Source organism: Sander lucioperca, chromosome 9, assembly GCF_008315115.2.
Source record: "Sander lucioperca isolate FBNREF2018 chromosome 9, SLUC_FBN_1.2, whole genome shotgun sequence".
Lineage (NCBI taxonomy): Eukaryota > Metazoa > Chordata > Actinopteri > Perciformes > Percidae > Sander > Sander lucioperca.
This window is the reverse complement of record NC_050181.1, coordinates 28,598,151-28,619,253: the sequence shown is the minus strand read 5'-3', so window position 1 is coordinate 28,619,253 and position 21,103 is coordinate 28,598,151. Positions and strand designations below refer to the sequence as shown.

General features: G+C 41.4%; 5 protein-coding genes across 5 annotated transcripts; 1 reads left to right on the top strand and 4 right to left on the bottom strand.

Annotated features, from left to right (window-relative positions):
* Positions 1 to 381: 381 nt before the first annotated feature.
* LOC116042303 (zona pellucida sperm-binding protein 3-like) lies at positions 382 to 3,408 on the bottom strand. Its single transcript, XM_031288438.2, has 8 exons — positions 2,986 to 3,408; positions 2,692 to 2,819; positions 2,433 to 2,536; positions 1,753 to 1,930; positions 1,433 to 1,550; positions 1,124 to 1,215; positions 848 to 966; positions 382 to 670 (listed from the first exon to the last, which is right to left on the bottom strand). The coding sequence occupies exons 1-8, from the start codon at positions 3,298 to 3,300 to the stop codon at positions 582 to 584; spliced, it is 1,143 nt and encodes a 380-aa protein (XP_031144298.1). The 5' UTR covers positions 3,301 to 3,408; the 3' UTR covers positions 382 to 581.
* A 275-nt stretch (positions 3,409 to 3,683) lies between these two features.
* Positions 3,684 to 5,134, top strand: ufsp1 (UFM1-specific peptidase 1 (non-functional)). The gene is made up of 2 exons (XM_031288557.2): positions 3,684 to 3,784; positions 3,815 to 5,134. The coding sequence occupies exon 2, from the start codon at positions 3,856 to 3,858 to the stop codon at positions 4,651 to 4,653; it is 798 nt and encodes a 265-aa protein (XP_031144417.1). The 5' UTR covers positions 3,684 to 3,784; positions 3,815 to 3,855; the 3' UTR covers positions 4,654 to 5,134.
* Positions 5,135 to 5,437: 303 nt separating this feature from the next.
* On the bottom strand, positions 5,438 to 7,298 carry LOC116042292 (endonuclease domain-containing 1 protein-like). The gene is made up of 2 exons (XM_031288428.2): positions 6,818 to 7,298; positions 5,438 to 6,184 (listed from the first exon to the last, which is right to left on the bottom strand). The coding sequence occupies exons 1-2, from the start codon at positions 7,142 to 7,144 to the stop codon at positions 5,603 to 5,605; spliced, it is 909 nt and encodes a 302-aa protein (XP_031144288.2). The 5' UTR covers positions 7,145 to 7,298; the 3' UTR covers positions 5,438 to 5,602.
* A 778-nt stretch (positions 7,299 to 8,076) lies between these two features.
* On the bottom strand, positions 8,077 to 9,810 carry LOC116042243 (endonuclease domain-containing 1 protein-like). The gene is made up of 2 exons (XM_031288345.2): positions 9,325 to 9,810; positions 8,077 to 9,156 (listed from the first exon to the last, which is right to left on the bottom strand). Exons 1-2 carry the CDS (start codon positions 9,613 to 9,615, stop codon positions 8,566 to 8,568), a joined length of 882 nt encoding a protein of 293 aa, XP_031144205.1. The 5' UTR covers positions 9,616 to 9,810; the 3' UTR covers positions 8,077 to 8,565.
* Positions 9,811 to 15,778: 5,968 nt separating this feature from the next.
* On the bottom strand, positions 15,779 to 18,916 carry si:dkey-85k7.11 (endonuclease domain-containing 1 protein). Its single transcript, XM_031288552.2, has 2 exons — positions 18,118 to 18,916; positions 15,779 to 17,296 (listed from the first exon to the last, which is right to left on the bottom strand). The coding sequence occupies exons 1-2, from the start codon at positions 18,409 to 18,411 to the stop codon at positions 16,643 to 16,645; spliced, it is 948 nt and encodes a 315-aa protein (XP_031144412.1). The 5' UTR covers positions 18,412 to 18,916; the 3' UTR covers positions 15,779 to 16,642.
* Positions 18,917 to 21,103: the final 2,187 nt, after the last annotated feature.

Sequence of the window (21,103 nt, the reverse complement as noted above, 5' to 3'; positions counted from 1 at the left end):
TCCCGCGACCAGACACGTGTTTCTAGTGCAGACAGGGGATGTAAAGCACATACAGCGCATGGCTGCGTAGCTGTCCCATTCTTACTCAAATGTCTGTTTATTCTAGTGCGCTTGTTGCCTCTGAGATATTTTAGGTTCCATTGTAGTTCTTCGGCCTCTTAGTGGAAATTCCTCATGGGTTTGTTTTTGTGGCTATCAATTTTCATGGCTGAATGAAAAACTACCCATTCTTCAGTCATGATGAAAATACCTGGTCTGTCTCCGATGAGACACACATTTATAAACAGGATTCCTGTCGTCATCTCAGACATTTAAAACATATTGAGATAAGAAAAATAGGTTCAAGCCCCCTACTGTGCATGTATTGTAGTAACTTCAACATACCAATCACAAATTCATGTTTATTGTATAATTTACAAAAATTAAATCATCACAGTGAAAATTGGTCTGTGTTGTTACGTTCAGCATTTAAGTGTTATACTACTATGTGATGGATTCTTCATTGTCCCTGTTCCCTAACTCCTAGTTTTGGTCTCGACAGTCCCTGTACCTACCTAATTGTAAAGTTGGAAAAAGGCTCTTTAGAGATTGACTGACAGGCGGCCTGTCCAATGAGAGCGTGGCAGGGTGTGAAGTGGACCAACTGTAGTGTCACCCTCATGCTTCCTTTCTGTAAACAAAAAAAAAAAAAAAACTGGCTAAGTGACCCTGTAATTAGACAGGCTACTGTATGTAAACATCAAATACACAAGTTATGGTCCTGCTATCATTTACATTCAGCACAACTGGTAAAAAACAAAACTCCAACATTGTGTTGGTTGCATTTGTTTATGAAGGGCTGAGCAACCTGTATCTGGTTGAGTTGTGTGTCCAGTGTGGCCACTGTTCTCCTCTTCCGTCTGTCTAAAGCAGTCATCAGAGTCACAGCATCCACACAGAGCATCGTCTCCCTCTGTGTCACGCCAGCTGAATGACAGAGAAACATCCTGATAAAAACACCTCAGCTGGGATGCGTCAGTTAATAAAAATACACTTAAGCGTAAAGCACAATCTGAAAATCACATATAAGACCAAATCATGATGAACTGATTTAACAATTGAAGGGCACCAACAGCTTGCAAACCTGAATGTGGGCCTATGGAAGAAGCAGGCTTTATCTAGGTGGCTTTGTGACTTGTGTTTCAGAGTAGCCCTAATGTGGCAGCTGATGAACATCTAGAAGAAGAAAGGCAAATTAATAAAGCACATCTGATCCAGGATTTATTTCAACGATATCGTAAATATCTCTAGGCCTTGATCAATTACAAATGCGAAATGCTTGACAAACAATACTGTGTATTTTAGATGCAAAATATATTATGGAATAAAATAATCATGGCTCAAATGAGTAAGTAAGTAAGAACTGGCTACTGTCCAATGAGGTGTTTGTTACCTGTTCCCCAGACTCCTGGTTGAAGTGGAAGGCTTGGACACTGAAGCACAGTCTGTTATCTTGCTCCCTGGGGAGGAATTTAGATGAAGATCCTGGCAATACACTGTCCATAAGACATCTGTTAAGGAGGAGCAACACATGCTGAAATGATTACATGAACGGCATCAAATTAAGACGTGTCCAGCCTAGCTTCCCCTCCAACCTAGTCAGATAAATGCTGAAAGATGACTGGCTGCGAGTAGGCCAATTCATTCAATCGATTTAACCTTACATTTGATTTCTTGGATTGAGTACTGCACTATAATAAGTTTTTGATTGACCCATGCTTGGTGATAAACTTGTAGCTGGGCAAGGAGAGCGGGTCAGGCTTCAGAGTAGCAACACAGTAGTCCACATATAGAGTGAGAGGAGGGTGTAGAGGGGCCTCCACGCTGGCCTCCAAAAACACTGCTTCCCCCTGCTGATACACTGAGGAACTACGTAGAGAGGTACAGTCATCTGCACAAGAACAAACAATTTGTTTTTAGTCCAAATGCCATACATATTCCAGGGTTTTTCCTGGCTCAGAATGGGCCTTTGGGGTGACTACGCACAACAGGAACCATGATCAGTTAGTGTACAGTAAAGGCAAAGAGTCTGTGTTACTTTATTTGACAGAAGTTATGTATTTCAAAACTGGTTAAAAAAATAATATTTAAATAAATCACCAGGAGAGAGTATAGCCTGACTCTGGAGATAAAACTGAGAACAGTGCTCCTATTCAAGTTTGTTTGGTAAATTGCTCCTAAACACATGTAGAGAGGATTTGAATCGCTATTTTTATTCTCAATTCTTATCATTTTGGTGCTGGTGATTTTCCTTTGGGGCTGGCTAAAACCTCTTTGGGGGGATGCCAAAAATTCCCCTATGCAGGAAAAACCCCAGATTCCAGATATTGCTACATATTGTCAGAGAAATCTTCCATTGATACAGTCGAGATTATATGATTTGGTGGTTTCACCTGCCATGGTGCGAAGGGAGAAGTGCAGAAGGCCAAAGACACTGATAGTGGATGTCATAGGTAGCCAGGTTGGGGTTAATGCGTCTCCAGTCACTGTCTGCTTTCTGAACTCACACAAAGATAAGGCACTTGTTATACAATTACAACGTGTTGATGGCAGCTCACTGCAACTCTTGACTTTGTTCCTTTATATGATGCAGCATAAGAAACCTGAACCAAGGAAATGAGGATTCATACAATAATATGGCATCTGCCTTACCTCTTATAATGGCACTCAACAGGTATGACAGTAGTTGCCCCTCTAACTATCATATTGCCTGTAGAGGTGGGAACCACAGCAGGAAACAGTACCAGCTCGTTGGAATACACAAGCCACTCACCATGAACCTGGATAGTAGCAAAAGAAATAAGTGAAACCATGAATGAAAATAGCCTTACTTTGTGCGTCAATAGCCTTATGTCTGACAGATTTATGAATGAAGTGTGTCTCTCTCTACACAAGAGAAACGTTATTATCTGGAGTTTAACTTTACTTCATGTTTTCTTCTCTTACACTGGACTCAGTCCCACATTCATGCAGCCCTGCAGAGATGACCATGTCAGTGTCGGACACCGGTCCCTTTGCTTCGCAGGACCTCTGCGGGGTTGAGTTCGCTCCAAGTCGAAGATTCTCAGGTTTGAACGGAATACGTTTTTTCTTAAAAAACTGTGACTTTACGGTTATTCTCACTTCGACTTCTCCGCATTTTATTTCAAGTCCGACGCTTTCACGAGTTCCTGCATCACTTTTTTCAGCAAATGAAACGCACACCGACAGCAAAAGCACGAATAACAAGACGAATATAGTATATTTTACCAGGGTGGCCATTGTTTTCTTTTTCTTTTTTGAAGAAAAATCAAGCTAGCGATTATTTAATTAGCGTGAAATAAATTACAGCCAGGTGTGCTGGTTGTAATGTGTTGTGCTCGCGTGCACTGGATAGCGCTTATGCTATCTTCAAAGACGGTTAAAAACGTTGTAAGTCTGAAACACCCAGAAACATATAGCTTATGTTAAACAACGACATTAAACGATGATATTTCGCTATAATGATTATATGAAAAATATGATGTAGGCCTAGGCTTATTCAATGAAATCCCTCCAACTTGTAATTAATTATTAATGAAAGCTCAGTTTGCCAGTGAGGATTCCCTGCTCCTTATTACTACAGCATTATTCCACTTTATTTCCTAAAAAGCTGAAGAAAGGCTCCTGAAGGCATCATCGTGTGTGGGAACAATTGTTTAGGCGGAACAAGTATTATCGCAAGTGCACCGAAGGGACAGTTGTTGCAGTTACACCAGACGAATTCCGGATGAATTAAAGTCCTATAATTTATAATACAGTCATGACAGTAACCGTTTGAATTTAAATGCATATTATATGAGGTTAAACCCGAAATGTTTGCTCGGTAGGTTACAAATAATAGAAATGGATAAAAAGGTTGTAGCAGCGGAATCTGAGGCGATTGACTGGGGAGGAAGTGGAGCTGAAGAGGGGAAGATTTTAAAGAAGACCAAAACCTTATCAAAGAATGTCCACACCTGCCTTCCTAATCCACTTCCAGATCCTGTGAAATGTTCTCTGATAAAAGGAGACTATCTCTACTTCCATTATGGCTGTGATGGACACGATGACAGAGGCTGGGGATGTGGCTACCGCACCATCCAGACAATGGCTTCCTGGCTCTGTCTTAACTGCTTTCCACTTCAGGGCAAACATAGATCTCCACCAAGTCTCCCAGAAATCCAGCACGCCTTGGTTGCCATGGGGGACAAACCAGGCTCATTCTCACGCTCCAGGGAGTGGATAGGAACATTTGAAGCCTCCCTGATCCTTGACTATTTCTATGATGTCCCCTGTAAACTGGTACATATTAGAGGTGGAGGGGCCGAGCTGGAGCATGTTGCAGTGGAAGAGCTCCATCAGCACTTTGAGAAGCATGGGTCTCCAGTCATGATGGGAGGGGACAGGGACAACTCTTCTAAGGGGATATTAGGGGTGTGCACCGGGGACAAGGGGAGCTACCTGCTAGTCGTTGACCCTCACTACTATGGATGTCAGCTGGAGAAGACCGAGCTGCAGAGGCGGGGGTGGGTGGCGTGGAAAAGAGTGTCATCTCTGGATCAGTCCTCATTTTATAATCTGTGTATGCCTCAGACTGCCAAAAAAGCAACATGAACTAAGTCACAGACCTATTTCTGTTTCAGACTTACAAATTAATTCTTATTATTTGTGAGGATGGACTATAGAAAGTGTCTTATTAGGACAGGCTTTGTACTGCATTTTCAGCACTTATAATTTAAAATGAGCTGTAGTTCCATCCTGTGGATTAAATCAATAATTACAATGTATTTTGAAGAAGCAAATGATAAAACAACTTGATGATCTATTTCTTCATTATTTTCCTATTACAATTCTGTTGAATCTCTAATCTTCTTGGACATACATGAAGTATTTCCCAATGGTTTCTTTTGTAGCTTAAAAGTAAAATTGTTTTTCAAAGTCTTTCCATGGTGTGAATATGCAAATTAAGGTCAATTATCAAAAATTCTGGATTAGGAGATAGGACATGATTGTTGTAGTGTGAGTGGTTGTAGCACTTTACACTATCAATATTGTGAATATTTTTAACAAGAAAATAAATTCACTTTAGGCATTGCAAATATTTAGATTTTTTTTTTTCTTTTGACAGTCAATAGTTTGTCATTTTTCAACCAAATATGCTAAATGTTCTATGGTTCCAGCTTCTGAAATATGAAGATTTGCAGCTTTTCTTTGTCTGATGTGATGGTAAATTTAATATCTTTTTTTTTTGTAGCCCTCACCTTTGGTTTCCGGGATATTGGAATGGACATTTCTTAATATTTTTTTTACATTTTAGAGACCAAACGATTTATCGAAAATACAATCTGCAGAGAAATCGAAAATTATTGTTATTTGGACATAATGAGAGACACTCCAATCAATTCCCAATTTTATTTCTTACAATATATAATGTGATTTGACAACACATCTTAGCCCCATGTATATTGTGAGCTGCAAGAACCCCAAACCTTTCCACAGTGTTAAAGTTAATTTCTAACACATTTTAAACTTGGATTATTACAGAGATCACACCCGCTTTATCTCAGTTATTTGGCACACAGTCATTATAGAAAATCTGGAAGTTCTTGTCCACATCCATCCTCCCCTTGAGGAATTTCTCCAGGTTCTTGAGAGGAACTTCCACCATGTGGTTGTTGACACGATCGTTCATCCCATAAGCTGCATACACAGGGAACTTGTAGCGCACAAAGTATGGCGCGTTTTGGTCAAACTCAATGCAGCAGTAGGCCGACCACACGTACTCGGGTATAGCCACCCGGTCCAGGTTGTTGCGACGGATCGTGTGCCCGGAGGTGGTGACCCCGGTGACCACGAAGGCTTTGCCACGGCAGTAGTTGTTGAGACGTTTGCGGATGAGATCCTGGTGTTCGGCCCAGGGACCCATGTTGAACTCCCTGATCTGGGGTACCACATTAGTCAAGCTGTAGGTAGAGGCTTTGTCCAGAGGGTCAGACTGATGCTCGTCAGGATTTAGCTGGCCACGCTCGTACTGAACCACATCAGCGTAGTCCTCCAGGACTGCCTGGGTGTCCTCAAAGTTCATATGCATGCTTGAAGATTGGGGGAATGGCTCCATGTTACTGCTGCTTTTTTCTGAGGCCAGCTATAGAGGAAGAGAGACAAGGAGAAGCACACTATTGCTGAAAATGTAGATGACCGTTTTATTACTTCTGAAAAGTTAGAGCAGAGAGTTCTTCAAATTCAGACTATTTACCACATTCACAAAAAAATCATTTGCAAGTGACAAATTTGCATAACTACGTACCAGAGCATAAATGGTCAACTCAAGGCAACACTATCTTATTGAAATAGCCGACTATTCACAGCCAATGAAGTAGCTTATCTTAAGCTTACTTTGTTGCCAGTAGCAACAGTAATATAGCTGTCCCAGCTCTTTTTACTGCTCGTTAGGTATGAATATATGAAATGTTTGTGAGAATTTGTTTTCTGTCTAGACATAATGCAATTCTTGATAAATGCATACAAATAAGTATACACAATATGTTATTACCTGAGATGACACAATACAAGATAGTCTACTGTATATAAATGTTATTACCTGACATGGCACAATACAAGGTAGTCTACTGTATATAAATGTTATTACCTGACATGGCACAATACAAGATAGTCTACTGTATTTAAATGCACAAACAACCTACAATGGGTTTGGATTGAAACTGCGACTGAAAACAGACTTCTACTGTTTGGACTTGGAGCTTGAAAGAACACTCACCTGGGGCTCAAACATCCACGGGAAGTCCACCTTCTTCTCCCCATCTGACTTTTTGAATGTATAGGCCGAATAGATGGGGATGTGTTTGTGGGTGTCGTACAGGGTGACATAGCGGGGTTTATCCTGATACCTCTGGCAGATCCTCGTAAAGGAGTTGCTGAGGTAGCCTCTGGGTGGAGTGCCCATGTATAGAGAGTCCTTGCATCGCTCCACATGGTTGAAGTCCTCCACCACTCCTGCCTGGGCCCCCTGTAGCAACACACATGTCAGCAGGGCCACGACAGCCGCCAGGGTTAAGGCACACTTCTCTGAAGTAGGTATCATCATCTATGTCCTTTTAGACCTCTCTACGTCTGCTCGTATGTCTCTCTTTCACACCTGTGACACACCACTGCCAATCCACTGTTGTCTGACAAGTACAGCCTCTGTCCCAGCTCTGTCATTATTTCCCTTCTTACCTCATCTGTACTCTGAAACTGGTCTCCCATTGTAAAGTCTTTTCCATATATTCAAAGTTCCACAAGTGTTGTAGGAGTAATTCAGAAGCAGTGAATGTTATCAAGTCATGGAGAGTATTTTACTAGGCCTACTGTCTGCAGCAGACATTAAAAGAAATGATGCTGACTTGACTCCCTGATGTACTGTATGAAAAATGAGACCTTTCCTTCAAGCTGTGCACAAATAGCTTTAGTGATGACGTTTTGCATTCAGTTTTGTTTTTTGTGTGTTGAGACAGAGGGTTACACAGAGTGAGAACAAAAGATAAAAAAAACAAGAAATGCAGGCCGGGAAGTATATGTATGTACTGTACTGTATATGCATTACAATTATAAAAATGTGTCATATAAGAAGGAGATGGGCTCCCCTACCTTTACACTACATATTTTTTCTACATTTTTACAAATGCAAAGCAGCCGTCCAGCTGTGGCCTCTAAATCCACCCCCTTCACCCAGTATGAATACCAATGATCTACAATCTGTTGTCAAGGACTACAACAGCAGTGACCACATAAAAGGCTTTGTTAGCTTTAGTTTTTAGTTTAGTTATAATGCTGGTGCTGGAATATAGTATGTGGTGGTTTCATGTAGGGCAATAGGAAAAAGATGAAAGAATATAGGCTTTATAGGTGAGAAGTATGACATGATTTTAGAGTTAACTAACAGTTTTCATTTAAATGTGTTACTTTTGTAGCAAGCAATTTGTAAAATATTGTAAGTGATCTTGAAAGTGTCAAAATAAAGCTTCAAAGACAGGTTAGTTACAGTTTGCAAAGGTTTATTACTGCAAAGCAGGTAGATTTTTTATTACATTTTCAGTGAGACAAATACCCAGTTATTTTTGAATCAAGTGTTGAAGTGTAAAATACAGCAAAAGCACTGCTAAACATTTCAGTGTGTTGAGCTGGATTAGACAACGGTCTATAGCTTATTGGATGGCTATAGACCGTTTTCCCTGAAGACATGCCGACGTTTTACAGCAGGAAAACGCAGAGGTGTAAATAACAGAATGAATCATGGCTACATTCAATTTAGCTGCTTCAATGTCAGGGTCCTGGTGTTATGCATGCTGTCACACAGTCATGGCTTACTGGGACACATGAACAGAGCCATCGTTAATGTTACACCTGTGCTTTTCTTACTATGACAAGTCAAAACAAAAAGGCTTATTGAAGAAGAAGAAAGAACAGAACATAACCAAGATAGGGAAGGCAAAATGGCACATAGCTGCCTTATAGCTGAATATGTGACTATAAAGTTTTACTGGACCCTGGTGGGACACAGTCACCCACAAAGATCTGAAAGTTCTGGCCTACGAAGGTTGTCTTCCTGAGGAACTCCTTCAGCTTCTGGACGGAGATTTCCACCACCTCATTGTCTTCCTCATTCAGGCCGTAGTGAGCAAAAGATGGGAACTTATAGCGCACATCATACGGTGCGTTGTGGTCATAGTCGATGCAGCAATAAGCGGACCACAAGTATGCGGGCACTGCTACGCGGTTCATGTTCTCCCGGCGGATCATCTTCCCCGAGGTGGTGATACCTGTGATGATGTAAGCTGTTCCACGGCAGTAGTTGTTGAGCCGTTTGCGGATGATGTGCTCCTGTTCGTTCCAGACTCTGCCGTTGAAGTCGGGCACCATGGGGACGACATTGGTGAGGGTGTATGTGGAGGCCTTGTCATCAGGATCGTCCTGGTGCCAGTCTGGGTTGAGGGTGCCACGCTCGTAAAGGATGGCGTTTGTATAATCATCCAGAACAGCTTGGGCATCTTCGAAATTCATGTGCATGTAGCCACGTGGGAAGGGCTGCATCTCATCTGTGCCAGAGGATGTGGATAGCTGTGTGGGCAGACAGACAGAGCCAGTGCAAATGAGAGGATGAGGATAGGAAAGTAGAAATATTACACAACATATGCATGGATTTTTGAATTTGAAAAAGCTATAGCATGCTCTTCATGTTAAAAGACTTTCTTAGCACCTCATATTCAACATTCTATTTTAATTTACCTGCGGTTCGTACATCCATGGGACATCTGCGCATTTGTCCCCATCTGTGCGTTTGAAAGTGTACGCTGAGTACACAGGGATGTGGTCCGCAGTGTTGTACAGCGTCATGTAGCGTGGCTTCTTGTTGTAACGTTGACAAATGAACTGGAGGGAGTGGTGCTTCAGCCCAGTCGGTGGTGTTCCCATGTAGAGGAATTGTCTGCACTCGGGAGACAGCTCTTTTTCCACTCTGCCTCTCACCGCTGATGTTATTATACTGACAAGCAGGAAAGTCTTCACCCAAAACGCCATGGCAGCTTTCCGTCAGATATGTTTCTGTGAGCTGCTGAAAATGATTGAATGTGTCTCTATAGCTGCCCATGGAGCTCAGTAAAACAGCTAACAAAGGTTTCACACTCTGCTCTCTGTAATCAGGACTCAATATGCAAAACAATGGACTCCTTACACCTCAGCAGATCCACCCACAGCTAGAGCAACAGCTACAGTAGTTACCCGTAGCAAAGCCATTCATGATTCTTCTTATTGGTGGGTAAGAAGCAGTGGTGAAACACGTATTCAGATCCTTTACTTACTGTTTTTAGCATTGCTGTCCTGTAAAAACCATGTATCTCCAAAAAGTCAACTTTTCGTCTTTTTATCCAAGAGGCTTTTTCAATATTTTATTTAGGGACTTTAAGAAGTAGGAGAATTTCACTTCATCCTTCAGATTATCACAAACATTTTAAAATCAACACGGTGATACATGGTTTTTACTGGTCAGGAACAGTGTTGGCCAAGTTACTTCCAAAATGTAATACATTATAGATTACTAGTTACTGTCATTTGAGAGTAATTAGTTATATTACAATATTACTGTCTCTGAATTGTAATGCGTTACACTGCTTTTGCATTACTTTTGAGTTACTTTCACCAAAATAACAGCGGAAGTTTGATTTGGCAGCTAGCTTGTGAATTTCACCACCGGATCAATAAAGTCTCCTCTTTATCCACTTTAATACATCATAGATTATTCATAATATTTTGTATAATTAATATGAATATGCAAAGTAACTAAAGCTATAAAAATAGATAAGTAAAACGTACAATAGGCAAGTAGGAGAAAATTAAAATACTCCTTACATTGTATTGAAGTACGGCATTGTTGTAAAATGTTTTATAGCACTTGAATAAGAAATTAATGTTGTTTAGTTTAAAACACTCTAAAGGAAATGGTCAACTATAGTGTGATTAAAACTCACTATTTACATTATTTACAGTACTTGATTTACAGCTGATATGTGAAAAGGTACACAACCTTATTTAACAGTAATTTAGTTTTACTGCGAACCGTCACAGGAAGTGCTTTTATTTTGAAGTAGGCTACACGGAAGTTGTCTGTTGTGTACTCTTGCTAGCTTACTGACATGAACGTGAGACGCTAGATGCAAAACATGTCCGTCAAGCTTAAGTTGCTCACTTTCTTGTTTGTAAAACTGCAACATATTGAACAGTAAATGGTCACAGTAAAAGACAAGTGTTTTTGGTCATCATTCGAAGCCATTCCACTACAGGCATACTCTCCACGGCTGACAAAATGCAATGATATTACGTGTAGCAAGCAGGTAGCAAGCCTCGACATGTTTCTATCTGTCAGCAGCTCGGACACACGGCTGTCCGCGCTGACGTACCGTCACCTGTTGGGACACAGATGTTGTCCGTATCGTCTCTGGTTGGCTCTGACCACGGGAACAGAAAAAAGACAGCTCGACTTCAACGCAGCGTAATAACTCCTGAAAATAATGTCCATCTAGCAAATGTTTTTTTTCTGTGAAGAAATGTGTCGCGGGGTTGGTGAATTCTTAAAAAAACAAAACACCACTAAAGGTTGCGTTAAAATGCGTTGTAACTCGCGTTACTGAGATTGTAACGAGTATATTACCGAAATTGAATTAGTAATACGTTATATTACTGCGTTACAGCAAAAAGGAATACATTAATGTAATTGCGTTACTTTTGTAACGCGTTACTCCCAACACTGGTCAGGAAGGGCATGAAAAACTAATCTGTAAAAGTAACTAAAGCTGTCAGTTATAAATGAACAGTAAAATATTTCCCTCTGAGATGTAGTGGAAGTATAAAGTTGCAAGTTGAGTAAAGTACAAGTAACCCGAACTTGCACTTAAGTGCCATACTTGAATAAATAGTTGATTTAAGAAGGTAGAAAAGATAATCTTCCCTCTTGTTAACTTTTTTAATCCCACTCACCCCTGGGGTCAACCACGCTTCGAATACACATTTTATGTACAATTGTAGTCATGTTCTAAGGATTTTCAAAGATTGCCATCTATGTTATATGCTGAATTATAAGTTGCACAATAGACTTAGACATTTAGATTTTTTTGTATACCTGTTGGATTTGAACATTTCACTTTTTATCAATGTGATATCTCTTCAATGAGCACTGGAATAAGCAGATACAGAATTGATATCATTATGAATAGTGTGGAAACATTATGTCTATATATTTGAATTGACTTGAGGATTCATTGAGGAATTTAAAGGAGAATATAAGGATATTTTATGTTGGAGTGCAGCAAAGGCAACTTATTCTTGACTTGATTATGCCGTGCCTTGGCAGAAGTTTGGAAGCAATTGTTTTGCAAATACGGCAACCTAGTGTTCTGAAAATCAGTATCCATGCAGGGTGTACATTGGTCCGAGTGTCCACTGAGCTGGACTGGTGCTGGTCAGGGTTTAGCTATCAATGGCCCCACATAGCATTTGACTAAGGCCGTTTTCACACACACCTCATTTGGTCCGGACTTTCGGACTTTTCAGTTTGATCCGAACCAAAATTACAGGTGTGAAACCTCCCCCGGACCACGGTCCGGATCAAAAGACCAAATTTTGGTCCGACCAAAAGAGGTGGACCATGGTCCGGTTCGTTTACAGTGTGAAAGCATTTTTTGGATGGTTCGGACTTTCGGACCAAATACAGGAAGCTCTGGCAGGCTCTCCTTGTGTTACTAGATCGGGGAAGCTCCTTTAAGGAACAGCTCGGTGCTTAGTGTGTAGGCTACACGAGAGAGTGTGTGACGGTGAATGTGCTCAGAGCAGACAGCTGTCGGCTATCAGAGCAGAGAATACATCAGCAGTTTATTTGTTAAAGGTCCCATGGCATAAAATGTTCACTTTATGAGGTTTTTTAACATTAATATGCGTTCCTCCAGCCTGCCTATGGTCCCCCAGTGGCTAGAAATGGTGATAGGTGTAAACCGAGCCCTGGGTATCCTGCTCTGCCTTTTGAGAAAATGAAAGCTCAGATGAACCGATCTGAAATCTCCTCCTTGTGAGGTCATAAGGAGCAAGGTTACCTCCATGAGAGAGAGGCATCATGGCTTTTAAATGAGCAAAGTGGCAGTTGGTCAAGGCCACACCCCCACTCTCCACCTTGCCCCCCCCTCTCTACTCCTCAATAGCTACAGACACAGAAATGGCACATCCTAAGTAAAGCTCATTGTGGGACTGGCTCTAGTGGCTGTAATTCTGCACCAAGGCTGAATTTCAGGAAAGAGACTTTAGATACAGTATTAGGGGACCACTAAGGTCTATATAAAAGAGACTTCAGATACAGTATTAGGGGACCACTAATGCCTATATAAAAGAGACTTCAGATACAGTATTAGGGGATCACTAAGGCCTATATAAAAGAGACTTCAGATACAGTATTAGGGGATCACTAAGGCCTATATAAAAGAGACTTCAGATACAGTATTAGGGGACCACTAAGGCCTATATAAAAGAGACTTCAGATACAGTATTAGGGGACCACTAAGGTCTATATAAAAGAGACTTCAGATACAGTATTAGGGGACCACTAAGGTCTATATAAAAGAGACTTCAGATACAGTATTAGGGGACCACTAAGGCCTATATAAAAGAGACTTCAGATACAGTATTAGGGGACCACTAAGGCCTATATAAAAGAGACTTCAGATACAGTATTAGGGGACCACTAAGGTCTATATAAAAGAGACTTCAGATACAGTATTAGGGGACCACTAAGGTCTATATAAAAGAGACTTCAGATACAGTATTAGGGGACCACTAAGGCCTATATAAAAGAGACTTCAGATACAGTATTAGGGGACCACTAAGGTCTATATAAAAGAGACTTCAGATACAGTATTAGGGGACCACTAAGGCCTATATAAAAGAGACTTCAGATACAGTATTAGGGGACCACTAAGGTCTATATAAAAGCATCCAAAGAGCACCATGTCATGGGACCTTTAAGTGGTAGTAAATGTACAGTGTAGGTTTCCGTTTGTCTCTGAATAAATTCTCCAGAAAATGTTGCTTCTTAACATCACAACAAAACAAAAAGAGTCGCGGCAGTAGGGAAGAGCAGCAGTCAGTAGGGGAGAGCAGCAGTCAGTAGGGGAGAGCAGCAGTCAGTAGGGGAGTAGCAGTCAGTAGGGGAGAGCAGCAGTCAGTAGGGGAGAGCAGCAGTCAGTAGGGAAGAGCAGCAGTCAGTAGGGGAGAGCAGCAGTCAGTAGGGGAGTAGCAGTCAGTAGGGGAGAGCAGCAGTCAGTAGGGGAGAGCAGCAGTCAGTAGGGGAGAACAGCAGTCAGTAGGGGAGAGCAGCAGTCAGTAGGGGAGAGCAGCAGTCAGTAGGGGAGTAGCAGTCAGTAGGGGAGAGCAGCAGTCAGTAGGGGAGAGCAGCAGTCAGTAGGGGAGAGCAGCAGTCAGTAGGGGAGAGCAGCAGTCAGTAGGGGAGAGCAGCAGTCAGTAGGGGAGAGTAGCAGTCAGTAGGGGAGAGTAGCAGTCAGTAGGGCAGTGGCAGTCAGTAGGGGAGTGGCAGTCAGTAGGGGAGAGCAGCAGTCAGTAGGGGAGAGCAGCAGTCAGTAGGGGAGAACAGCAGTCAGTAGGGGAGAGCAGCAGTCAGTAGGGGAGTAGCAGTCAGTAGGGGAGAGCAGTCAGTAGGGGAGAGCAGCAGTCAGTAGGGGAGAGTAGCAGTCAGTAGGGGAGTGGCAGTCAGTAGGGGAGAGCAGCAGTCAGTAGGGGAGAACAGCAGTCAGTAGGGGAGAGCAGCAGTCAGTAGGGGAGTAGCAGTCAGTAGGGGAGTGGCAGTCAGTAGGGGAGTGGCAGTCAGTAGGGGAGAGTAGCAGTCAGTAGGGGAGTAGCAGTCAGTAGGGGAGAGCAGTCAGTAGGGGAGAGCAGCAGTCAGTAGGGGAGAGTAGCAGTCAGTAGGGGAGTGGCAGTCAGTAGGGGAGAGCAGCAGTCAGTAGGGGAGTAGCAGTCAGTAGGGGAGAGTAGCAGTCAGTAGGGGAGAGCAGTCAGTAGGGGAGAGCAGCAGTCAGTAGGGGAGAGCAGCAGTCAGTAGGGGAGAGTAGCAGTCAGTAGGGGAGAGCAGCAGTCAGTAGGGGAGAGTAGCAGTCAGTAGGGGAGAGCAGCAGGCAGTTGAAAAAACTCGGACACAGAGAGAGATACGAGAGGACGGGGAAGCCCGTCTACAAACCAATCAATTATAAGTATCTGGAAACGCAGCTCACGTATGTGATGACGGCAGGACGTAGTTTTGTCACGTATAGATCTTTAGTGCGCTTGCATAACTGCAGTGTGAAACCAAAACTCACCGGATCAAATGTATACAATGTAACAAAAACATGAACCTTGGTCCGGACCTTGGTTCGGACTTTCATGTGTGAAAACGCCCTAAACTGCAACAGTGTATCTTATTAAAACAGTAACATCCTTATGTAGCAGCTGTTACACTGCTCACACCCTCTAAAAACTTCTTCTTACATCTCTAACTTGTCCTAAGATTCCCATCCCTTTGGCCTGCTATTATAAAAAAAAAAAAAAACTTTTGGGGAATACATTTGAAATAAACTCCTTGAAAAAGTACGACAATGTAACAATAAAAACAGTTGGAGAAATTAATTAATGAAACATAATTGTGCAGATTACTCATTAAAACAACGGCAAGGTTACAAGTACAGAATTATTTCATTACAAAATAAGGGATGAGAGTAATAGAAATAAATAGAGAGAATAAAGAAACACTAGAGATTCATAGACAGTACACTCATAACCATATATATTATAAATGAAATATAATAGTTTTTTGTTTTTTTTAATTTATTTTATTAATGTTTTTTTTCACAGATATGTAATTGATATTAGACCTTCTTTTTACAGTCACTGTATTAAACATTAATCAGTATATACAACTTTAGCAAAAATAGAAAACAGGGTGCCTGGGTATCTCACCTGATAGAGCAGGCACCCATATTTAGAGGTTTACTCCTCGGCGCAGCAGCCGCGGGTTCGACTCCGCCCTGCGGCCCTTTGCTGCACGCATCATTCCCCGCTCTCTACCCTTTCATGTCTTCAGCTGTCCTTTATAAATAAAGGCCTAAAATGCCCAAAAAAATCATCTTAAAAAAAAACAATCATATCCACAGTAAAAGCCTTAAGAAATAGCCTGTTTTAACTGTATTGATTCATAATCTATTCACGAACAGGAACCCTAACTTATCCAACAAAGTTTCAACACTCCACTCTCCAACACTCTTTCATGTCATGCATGTTGCATCCTGTGAAATGCAAAAGAATTACTAACTCACTATATGAGCTGCACTCCTTATGAAGACATTTTTACAGCTTTGGCTCTGGCCTGTTTGTGCAACTTTTTGTATGTTTTAGCACCTTTTTTTTTTTTTTTACACATTTCTCATAGACAGTTTCATAAGATAAGATTAGTTAGCAAAATATTGAAGCATTCACGCTTCATTTGTTCAGCACTGCCATATATAGGCCTGTAGTATAAACCCATTGCTTGGACTAAGGCCTAATCTGATTTAGTATAACCTACAAGTGGAGTTTCTTCTTTTATGCCATACAGTTGCATTGCATGATGGGAAATGTAGGTTCTAAGTCCTAGTATTTGACAGTAAAGTCAGGATAACTCAGGCTCTGCTGCTTTGATTTTGATAATTATTTTTTATAATCAGTGTCTTGTAAATCCCCCAACTTTATGGTAGTGTGATACTAGTGTGCACCTTTTAATGTGCATTTACACATTATTTCCTTTGGTGGTGCTAATTGGTCATGTGTACTATGGCCCCTTCTCACATACTACTACTGATAGAGAGCTATAATCTGAATCTAAATTTGCCCTGTCTGAGGCAAAATGAAGAGCCATTTCAGTCATGACATGGCCCTTTCACTCTTTAATATAATTCCAATTTTTTTTTTAAACATGTAAAGCCAGGACTACCTAACACTGCTTCTATTCAAGTTTATCCGAGCTAGTTCTGTTTATAGGTATACTTTATCCATGTGCATCCCGTTCAGGATTGTCCCATGATACTGAAACACTGGTCGGGTCTCTCTTCTTTCTGAAGCTCTTTTCTGACACACACCCCTTGTAGAAAATAGACAGGTCACTGTCTATGTTTGACTGGCTCTTCAGGAAGATCTCCAGAGTCTTTAGAGGGACTTCCACCACGCTGTGGTCAGTCTGTTCATTCAGTGCATAGCCCCCATAACTTGGGAACATGAACCTCACCTCATACGGAGAGTTATGGTCAAACCGCGGGCAGCAGTAAGCCAGCCATAGGTGTTTTGGGATTGCGAGTCGGTCCTTGTTATCTCGTTTGAGGGTCCCCCCAGAAACGGTCACCCCTGTCACCACGAAAGATGTGCCGTGGCAGAAGTTGTTGAGGCGGCGGCGGATGATGTCCAAGTATGGGTTCCAGGAAGCGTCCAGGAAGGTTGTGATTAATGGGACTACATTAGTCAGAGTATATGTGGAGGATTTGTCATCTGGCTGTGATTGGTGCAGGTCAGGATTCAGTGGGCCACGTCTATATTCTACAGCATCTGTGTAGTCCTCCAACACGGCCTGGCTGTCCTCAATCAGAGGGGGGGTGTCTTCAGTAAGGGGAAGGGCTCTCATGTTGCCACTCTCATCATCAGAAACCAACTGTAAGGAATAGGAATGAAAGAAATGTGGTGTTGATCATGTTCAAAGTGCCTGTATTCCAAACGACAAGATGCAGTACCACTAATCTAATCTCTGACTGCAATAGGATTCCACTGAAAAAGTTCCAAATTCTTTCTTAAATCTAATGTCAGTAATGACTGGTTAGTTTGTGCTTAGACAATAATGATCCAATTCATGTTTTTAATTCTTAAAGGAGTAGTTTTGGGAAAAGCTTTTTTTGCCAAGTGTTAGATGAGAAGATCTCATGTTTGCACGCTCAATATATATATGTTTTTTGTATGTGTAGGCTAGCTGTATTTGTGCTAATCTAAGCTAACCATCTGCAGGCTCCAGAACATATTTACCACGGAGACGAGTGATATCAATTTTCTCATCTAACTCTCTGCAAAAAAGCAAATAAGCGTATTTTCCAAAAAGTCTATTCCTATTTAAAAAACATTTTAAGAGAAGTGTTTTTGGGGACATGTTTGGGTGATTGTCCAATTGTTTTGACCTGATGGGTCTTTTTAAGATTTTTTTTGTGGGGCTTTTCCGCCTTTCATTTTTGACAGGACAGCTAGGTGAGAAAGGGGAGAGAGAGGGGGAAGACATGCAGGAAATTGTCACAGGTCGGATTTGAACCCTGGACCTCTGCGTCGAGGCATAAACCTCTCAGTATATGTGCCCCTGCTCTACCACTGAACCAGCCCAGCCACTCTGAAGGGTCTTTAAAGCATCATTATTGCCCCTTGCCCTAAAACATTAAGCTTCTCTAATGCTTAACACTAAGTGACAAAAAAACCCAAAACATTGGTTTCTACCTGTGGCTCATACATCCATGGTGTGTCCATCCTCCTCTTCCCATCAGACTTCTTAAAGATGTAGGCTGAGTAGAGGGGGAGGTGCCGACTGCTGTCATACAACGTGGCGTAGCGCTGTTTGTCTGCATACTTCTGGCAGACCCTCCTCAGGTTGGTGCCCTTCATCCCTGCAGGTGGTGTCTGCATGTAGAAAAAATGGCTGCAGTCTTTGAAGCTGTTGGACACACTGGCACTCACCAGGGGGGACGCCATCAGCAGGGAGAAGGATAGAGCGCAGGTGCAAAACAGATGCATCGTCACACAACTTGAGTAAAGTAATACAAAAACAGGGTCCTTTGCTCGTCACTCGGGGGTGTGACATGTGCTGCCACACACCACTATGAATAAAAGAATTCCATGTGGTAATGAGGAATGTTTGGTTAATGTGTCATGCCGTATTGGTGTTGCCGTCATGATCTAGTCAAGTGTAATAACTGTTGGACGGAGACTATGCATGCATGCAAAGCAGCAGCAGCTCAGAGTGGATATATTGGCTGAACAGTTGACTTATCTGCTCCTGCAATGTCTGTGCAGCCATGCATCTCTGCACAGACTTCTGCCAGGTTGTATACTAGTTTATCTCATAAATTCACACCCATGTATATGTACTTTACATCTGACCAGATAGTTCCTCTGTCAAACATGCTCTTATAGGTTGATAGATTTGCCCAGATACAGAGATGGTTCCTCTTGCAGCTACATTGTGTTTGCATTATAGACAGTGGTGAAAGAAGTATTCTGATCATTTACTTAAGTAAAAGTACTAATACCACACTGTAAAAATACTCTGTTACAGGTATAAATCCTGCATTGAAAATGTTACTTAAGTGAAAGTATGTAAGTATAATCAGGAAAATGTACTCAAAGTATTAAAAGTAAAAGTACTCAATGCAGAAATATCCTCACATTTTAGAAACTGGAAACGATCCAAACAGTTCTGTCAATCAACTAAGTGTTTAATGGTCTAATCATTTCAGCTGGACTTGTAGGCTGTCATATTGTTGGGTAGTTTAATTCTAATAAAACATTGTATTTTATAAACTACATGTTTTGTGTGCAAAAATATTAATTTAAAAGTAACTTTAAAGTAGTAACTAAAGCTGTCAGACTAATATAGTGGAGTAAAAAGTACTATATTTCCCTCTAAAATGTAGTGGAGTAAAAGTAGTATGTGGCATTAAGAGAAAAGACTCAAGTAAGTACAGCTACCTCAAATGTGTACTTAAGTACAGTACTTGAGTAAACTTAGTTACATTTGACCACTGATCATAGATATAACTTGTACATAGCAATTTACTACATATAAAGGTACCAGTGGTACATGGCATTCGATAAAGCCAAGCTAAATACGGGTAAACACATTATCAGATACATTTCTATTGGGTGGCTGTACAAGTAGTACTACCGACCTCCTCGTCCCTGCCAAGTCCAAACCCAAACTCCCTTTAGTGAAAATCAAACCGTTATCCAGCTGGTTAAATATCCTGGGAATGAAGAAGGGAATGAGGAGGGCTAGTGAAGACTGCATTCTGTAAAATACTACTGCTCCAGCCTCCAACATCTGCACTCAGGGTTCCACTCCTAGCTCCCATGATGCTTGCACAATATGTGTTGACCCACCAGGCACACCACCCGCACCTGCTGCCCTCCGCCGCGAGGCCTGGCCCACCTCACTTTCATTGTCAGAAGTGCCAGTGGCCAAGTGGGACTCCTTCACCTCTTTGTGTCCCATGAATCACAGCAACTTGTTTTTCTACAACAAGATGGAGTGTCATCCCGCAGCAGCCTGAGGATGGAAATCAAGGAGGATCCAGCTAACCTGCCTCCTCTCAGTGAGGTAGGAATGGAAACCACCGGTGGAGGGTCATAAGACTTTTTAAATTAAGATAAAATCTTTCTGCTTAATGTAATTCCCTCTCTCTCAGACTCCTTTAGAACAGTGTAAGCTATAGCAACATTAAGTGTAGTCTTTCATGGTTTGACAGTGACCTATAGCTATACCTGCCTCGATGACTGATCCAAACATGAAAACAAAACGAAGAATCATGAGGATTTAAAAAGTTATCAAATGTGCTATGCTACAAACATCTTAATTACTCTTTCTGTTTACTTTTTCTGTAATTACTTCTGCAAGCTTTTCTACTTAGTTTGTACATACTTAATGAGTATTTATTTTATTATTTTGTCTTAAAAAGTGTTGATTTACACTTTATTGTGCGAGTGTCACACTGCAGTTGAATTGATTTGCTTCATTCTTCTTCATATCTATAATGGCTGTGATGTTAATTTTCTTCATTTTGGCCTCTTGTGTTCAGCTAGTTTGATCCCATGCATGTATCTGCACCTCTTCTATTCATGTTGTCACATATTCAATATTAATTTTCATTTAATTAATTCCATTTTAAATATTTCCAGATGATACACACCTACAACACTTAAGTTTGTTTTTATTTCTGCACATTTTCTCAATGTTTTTCGACTTTCACCCCCTTGTCAAGAGCGCATGCAATATAATCTCAGTACTAATTTAGCCTTCATGCATGTTTACAGTATGTGAAGAATGGCCCATGTCCAAAATCATTTACTACTCTATATTCATATAGTGCCACCGTTATTCAACAGCGCCCTCTGCTGACTAAACACTATTCTGCCTTCCACATGCTCAGTTCGACATTGCTACTCAACATGCTCTGCTAGGCATTCACTTCATTTTAAAGGGTATTGATAGCTAATAACTCAAAATATAGCATTATGCATTTGAAGCACGATTCTATTGACTGCAAAGTCCATGAAACAACTTTGTCATAAGTTAATTTCGTTATTCTGTGTCTACACGTTCCTGCCTAGTGAATGTGTAGTGAGCTGGCTGTTTTCGATGTATGCTTAAAAATACAATATAATGCTAAATTTGGCCTCGCTGCTCAGTTTACTGGCTAATCCCAGCAAT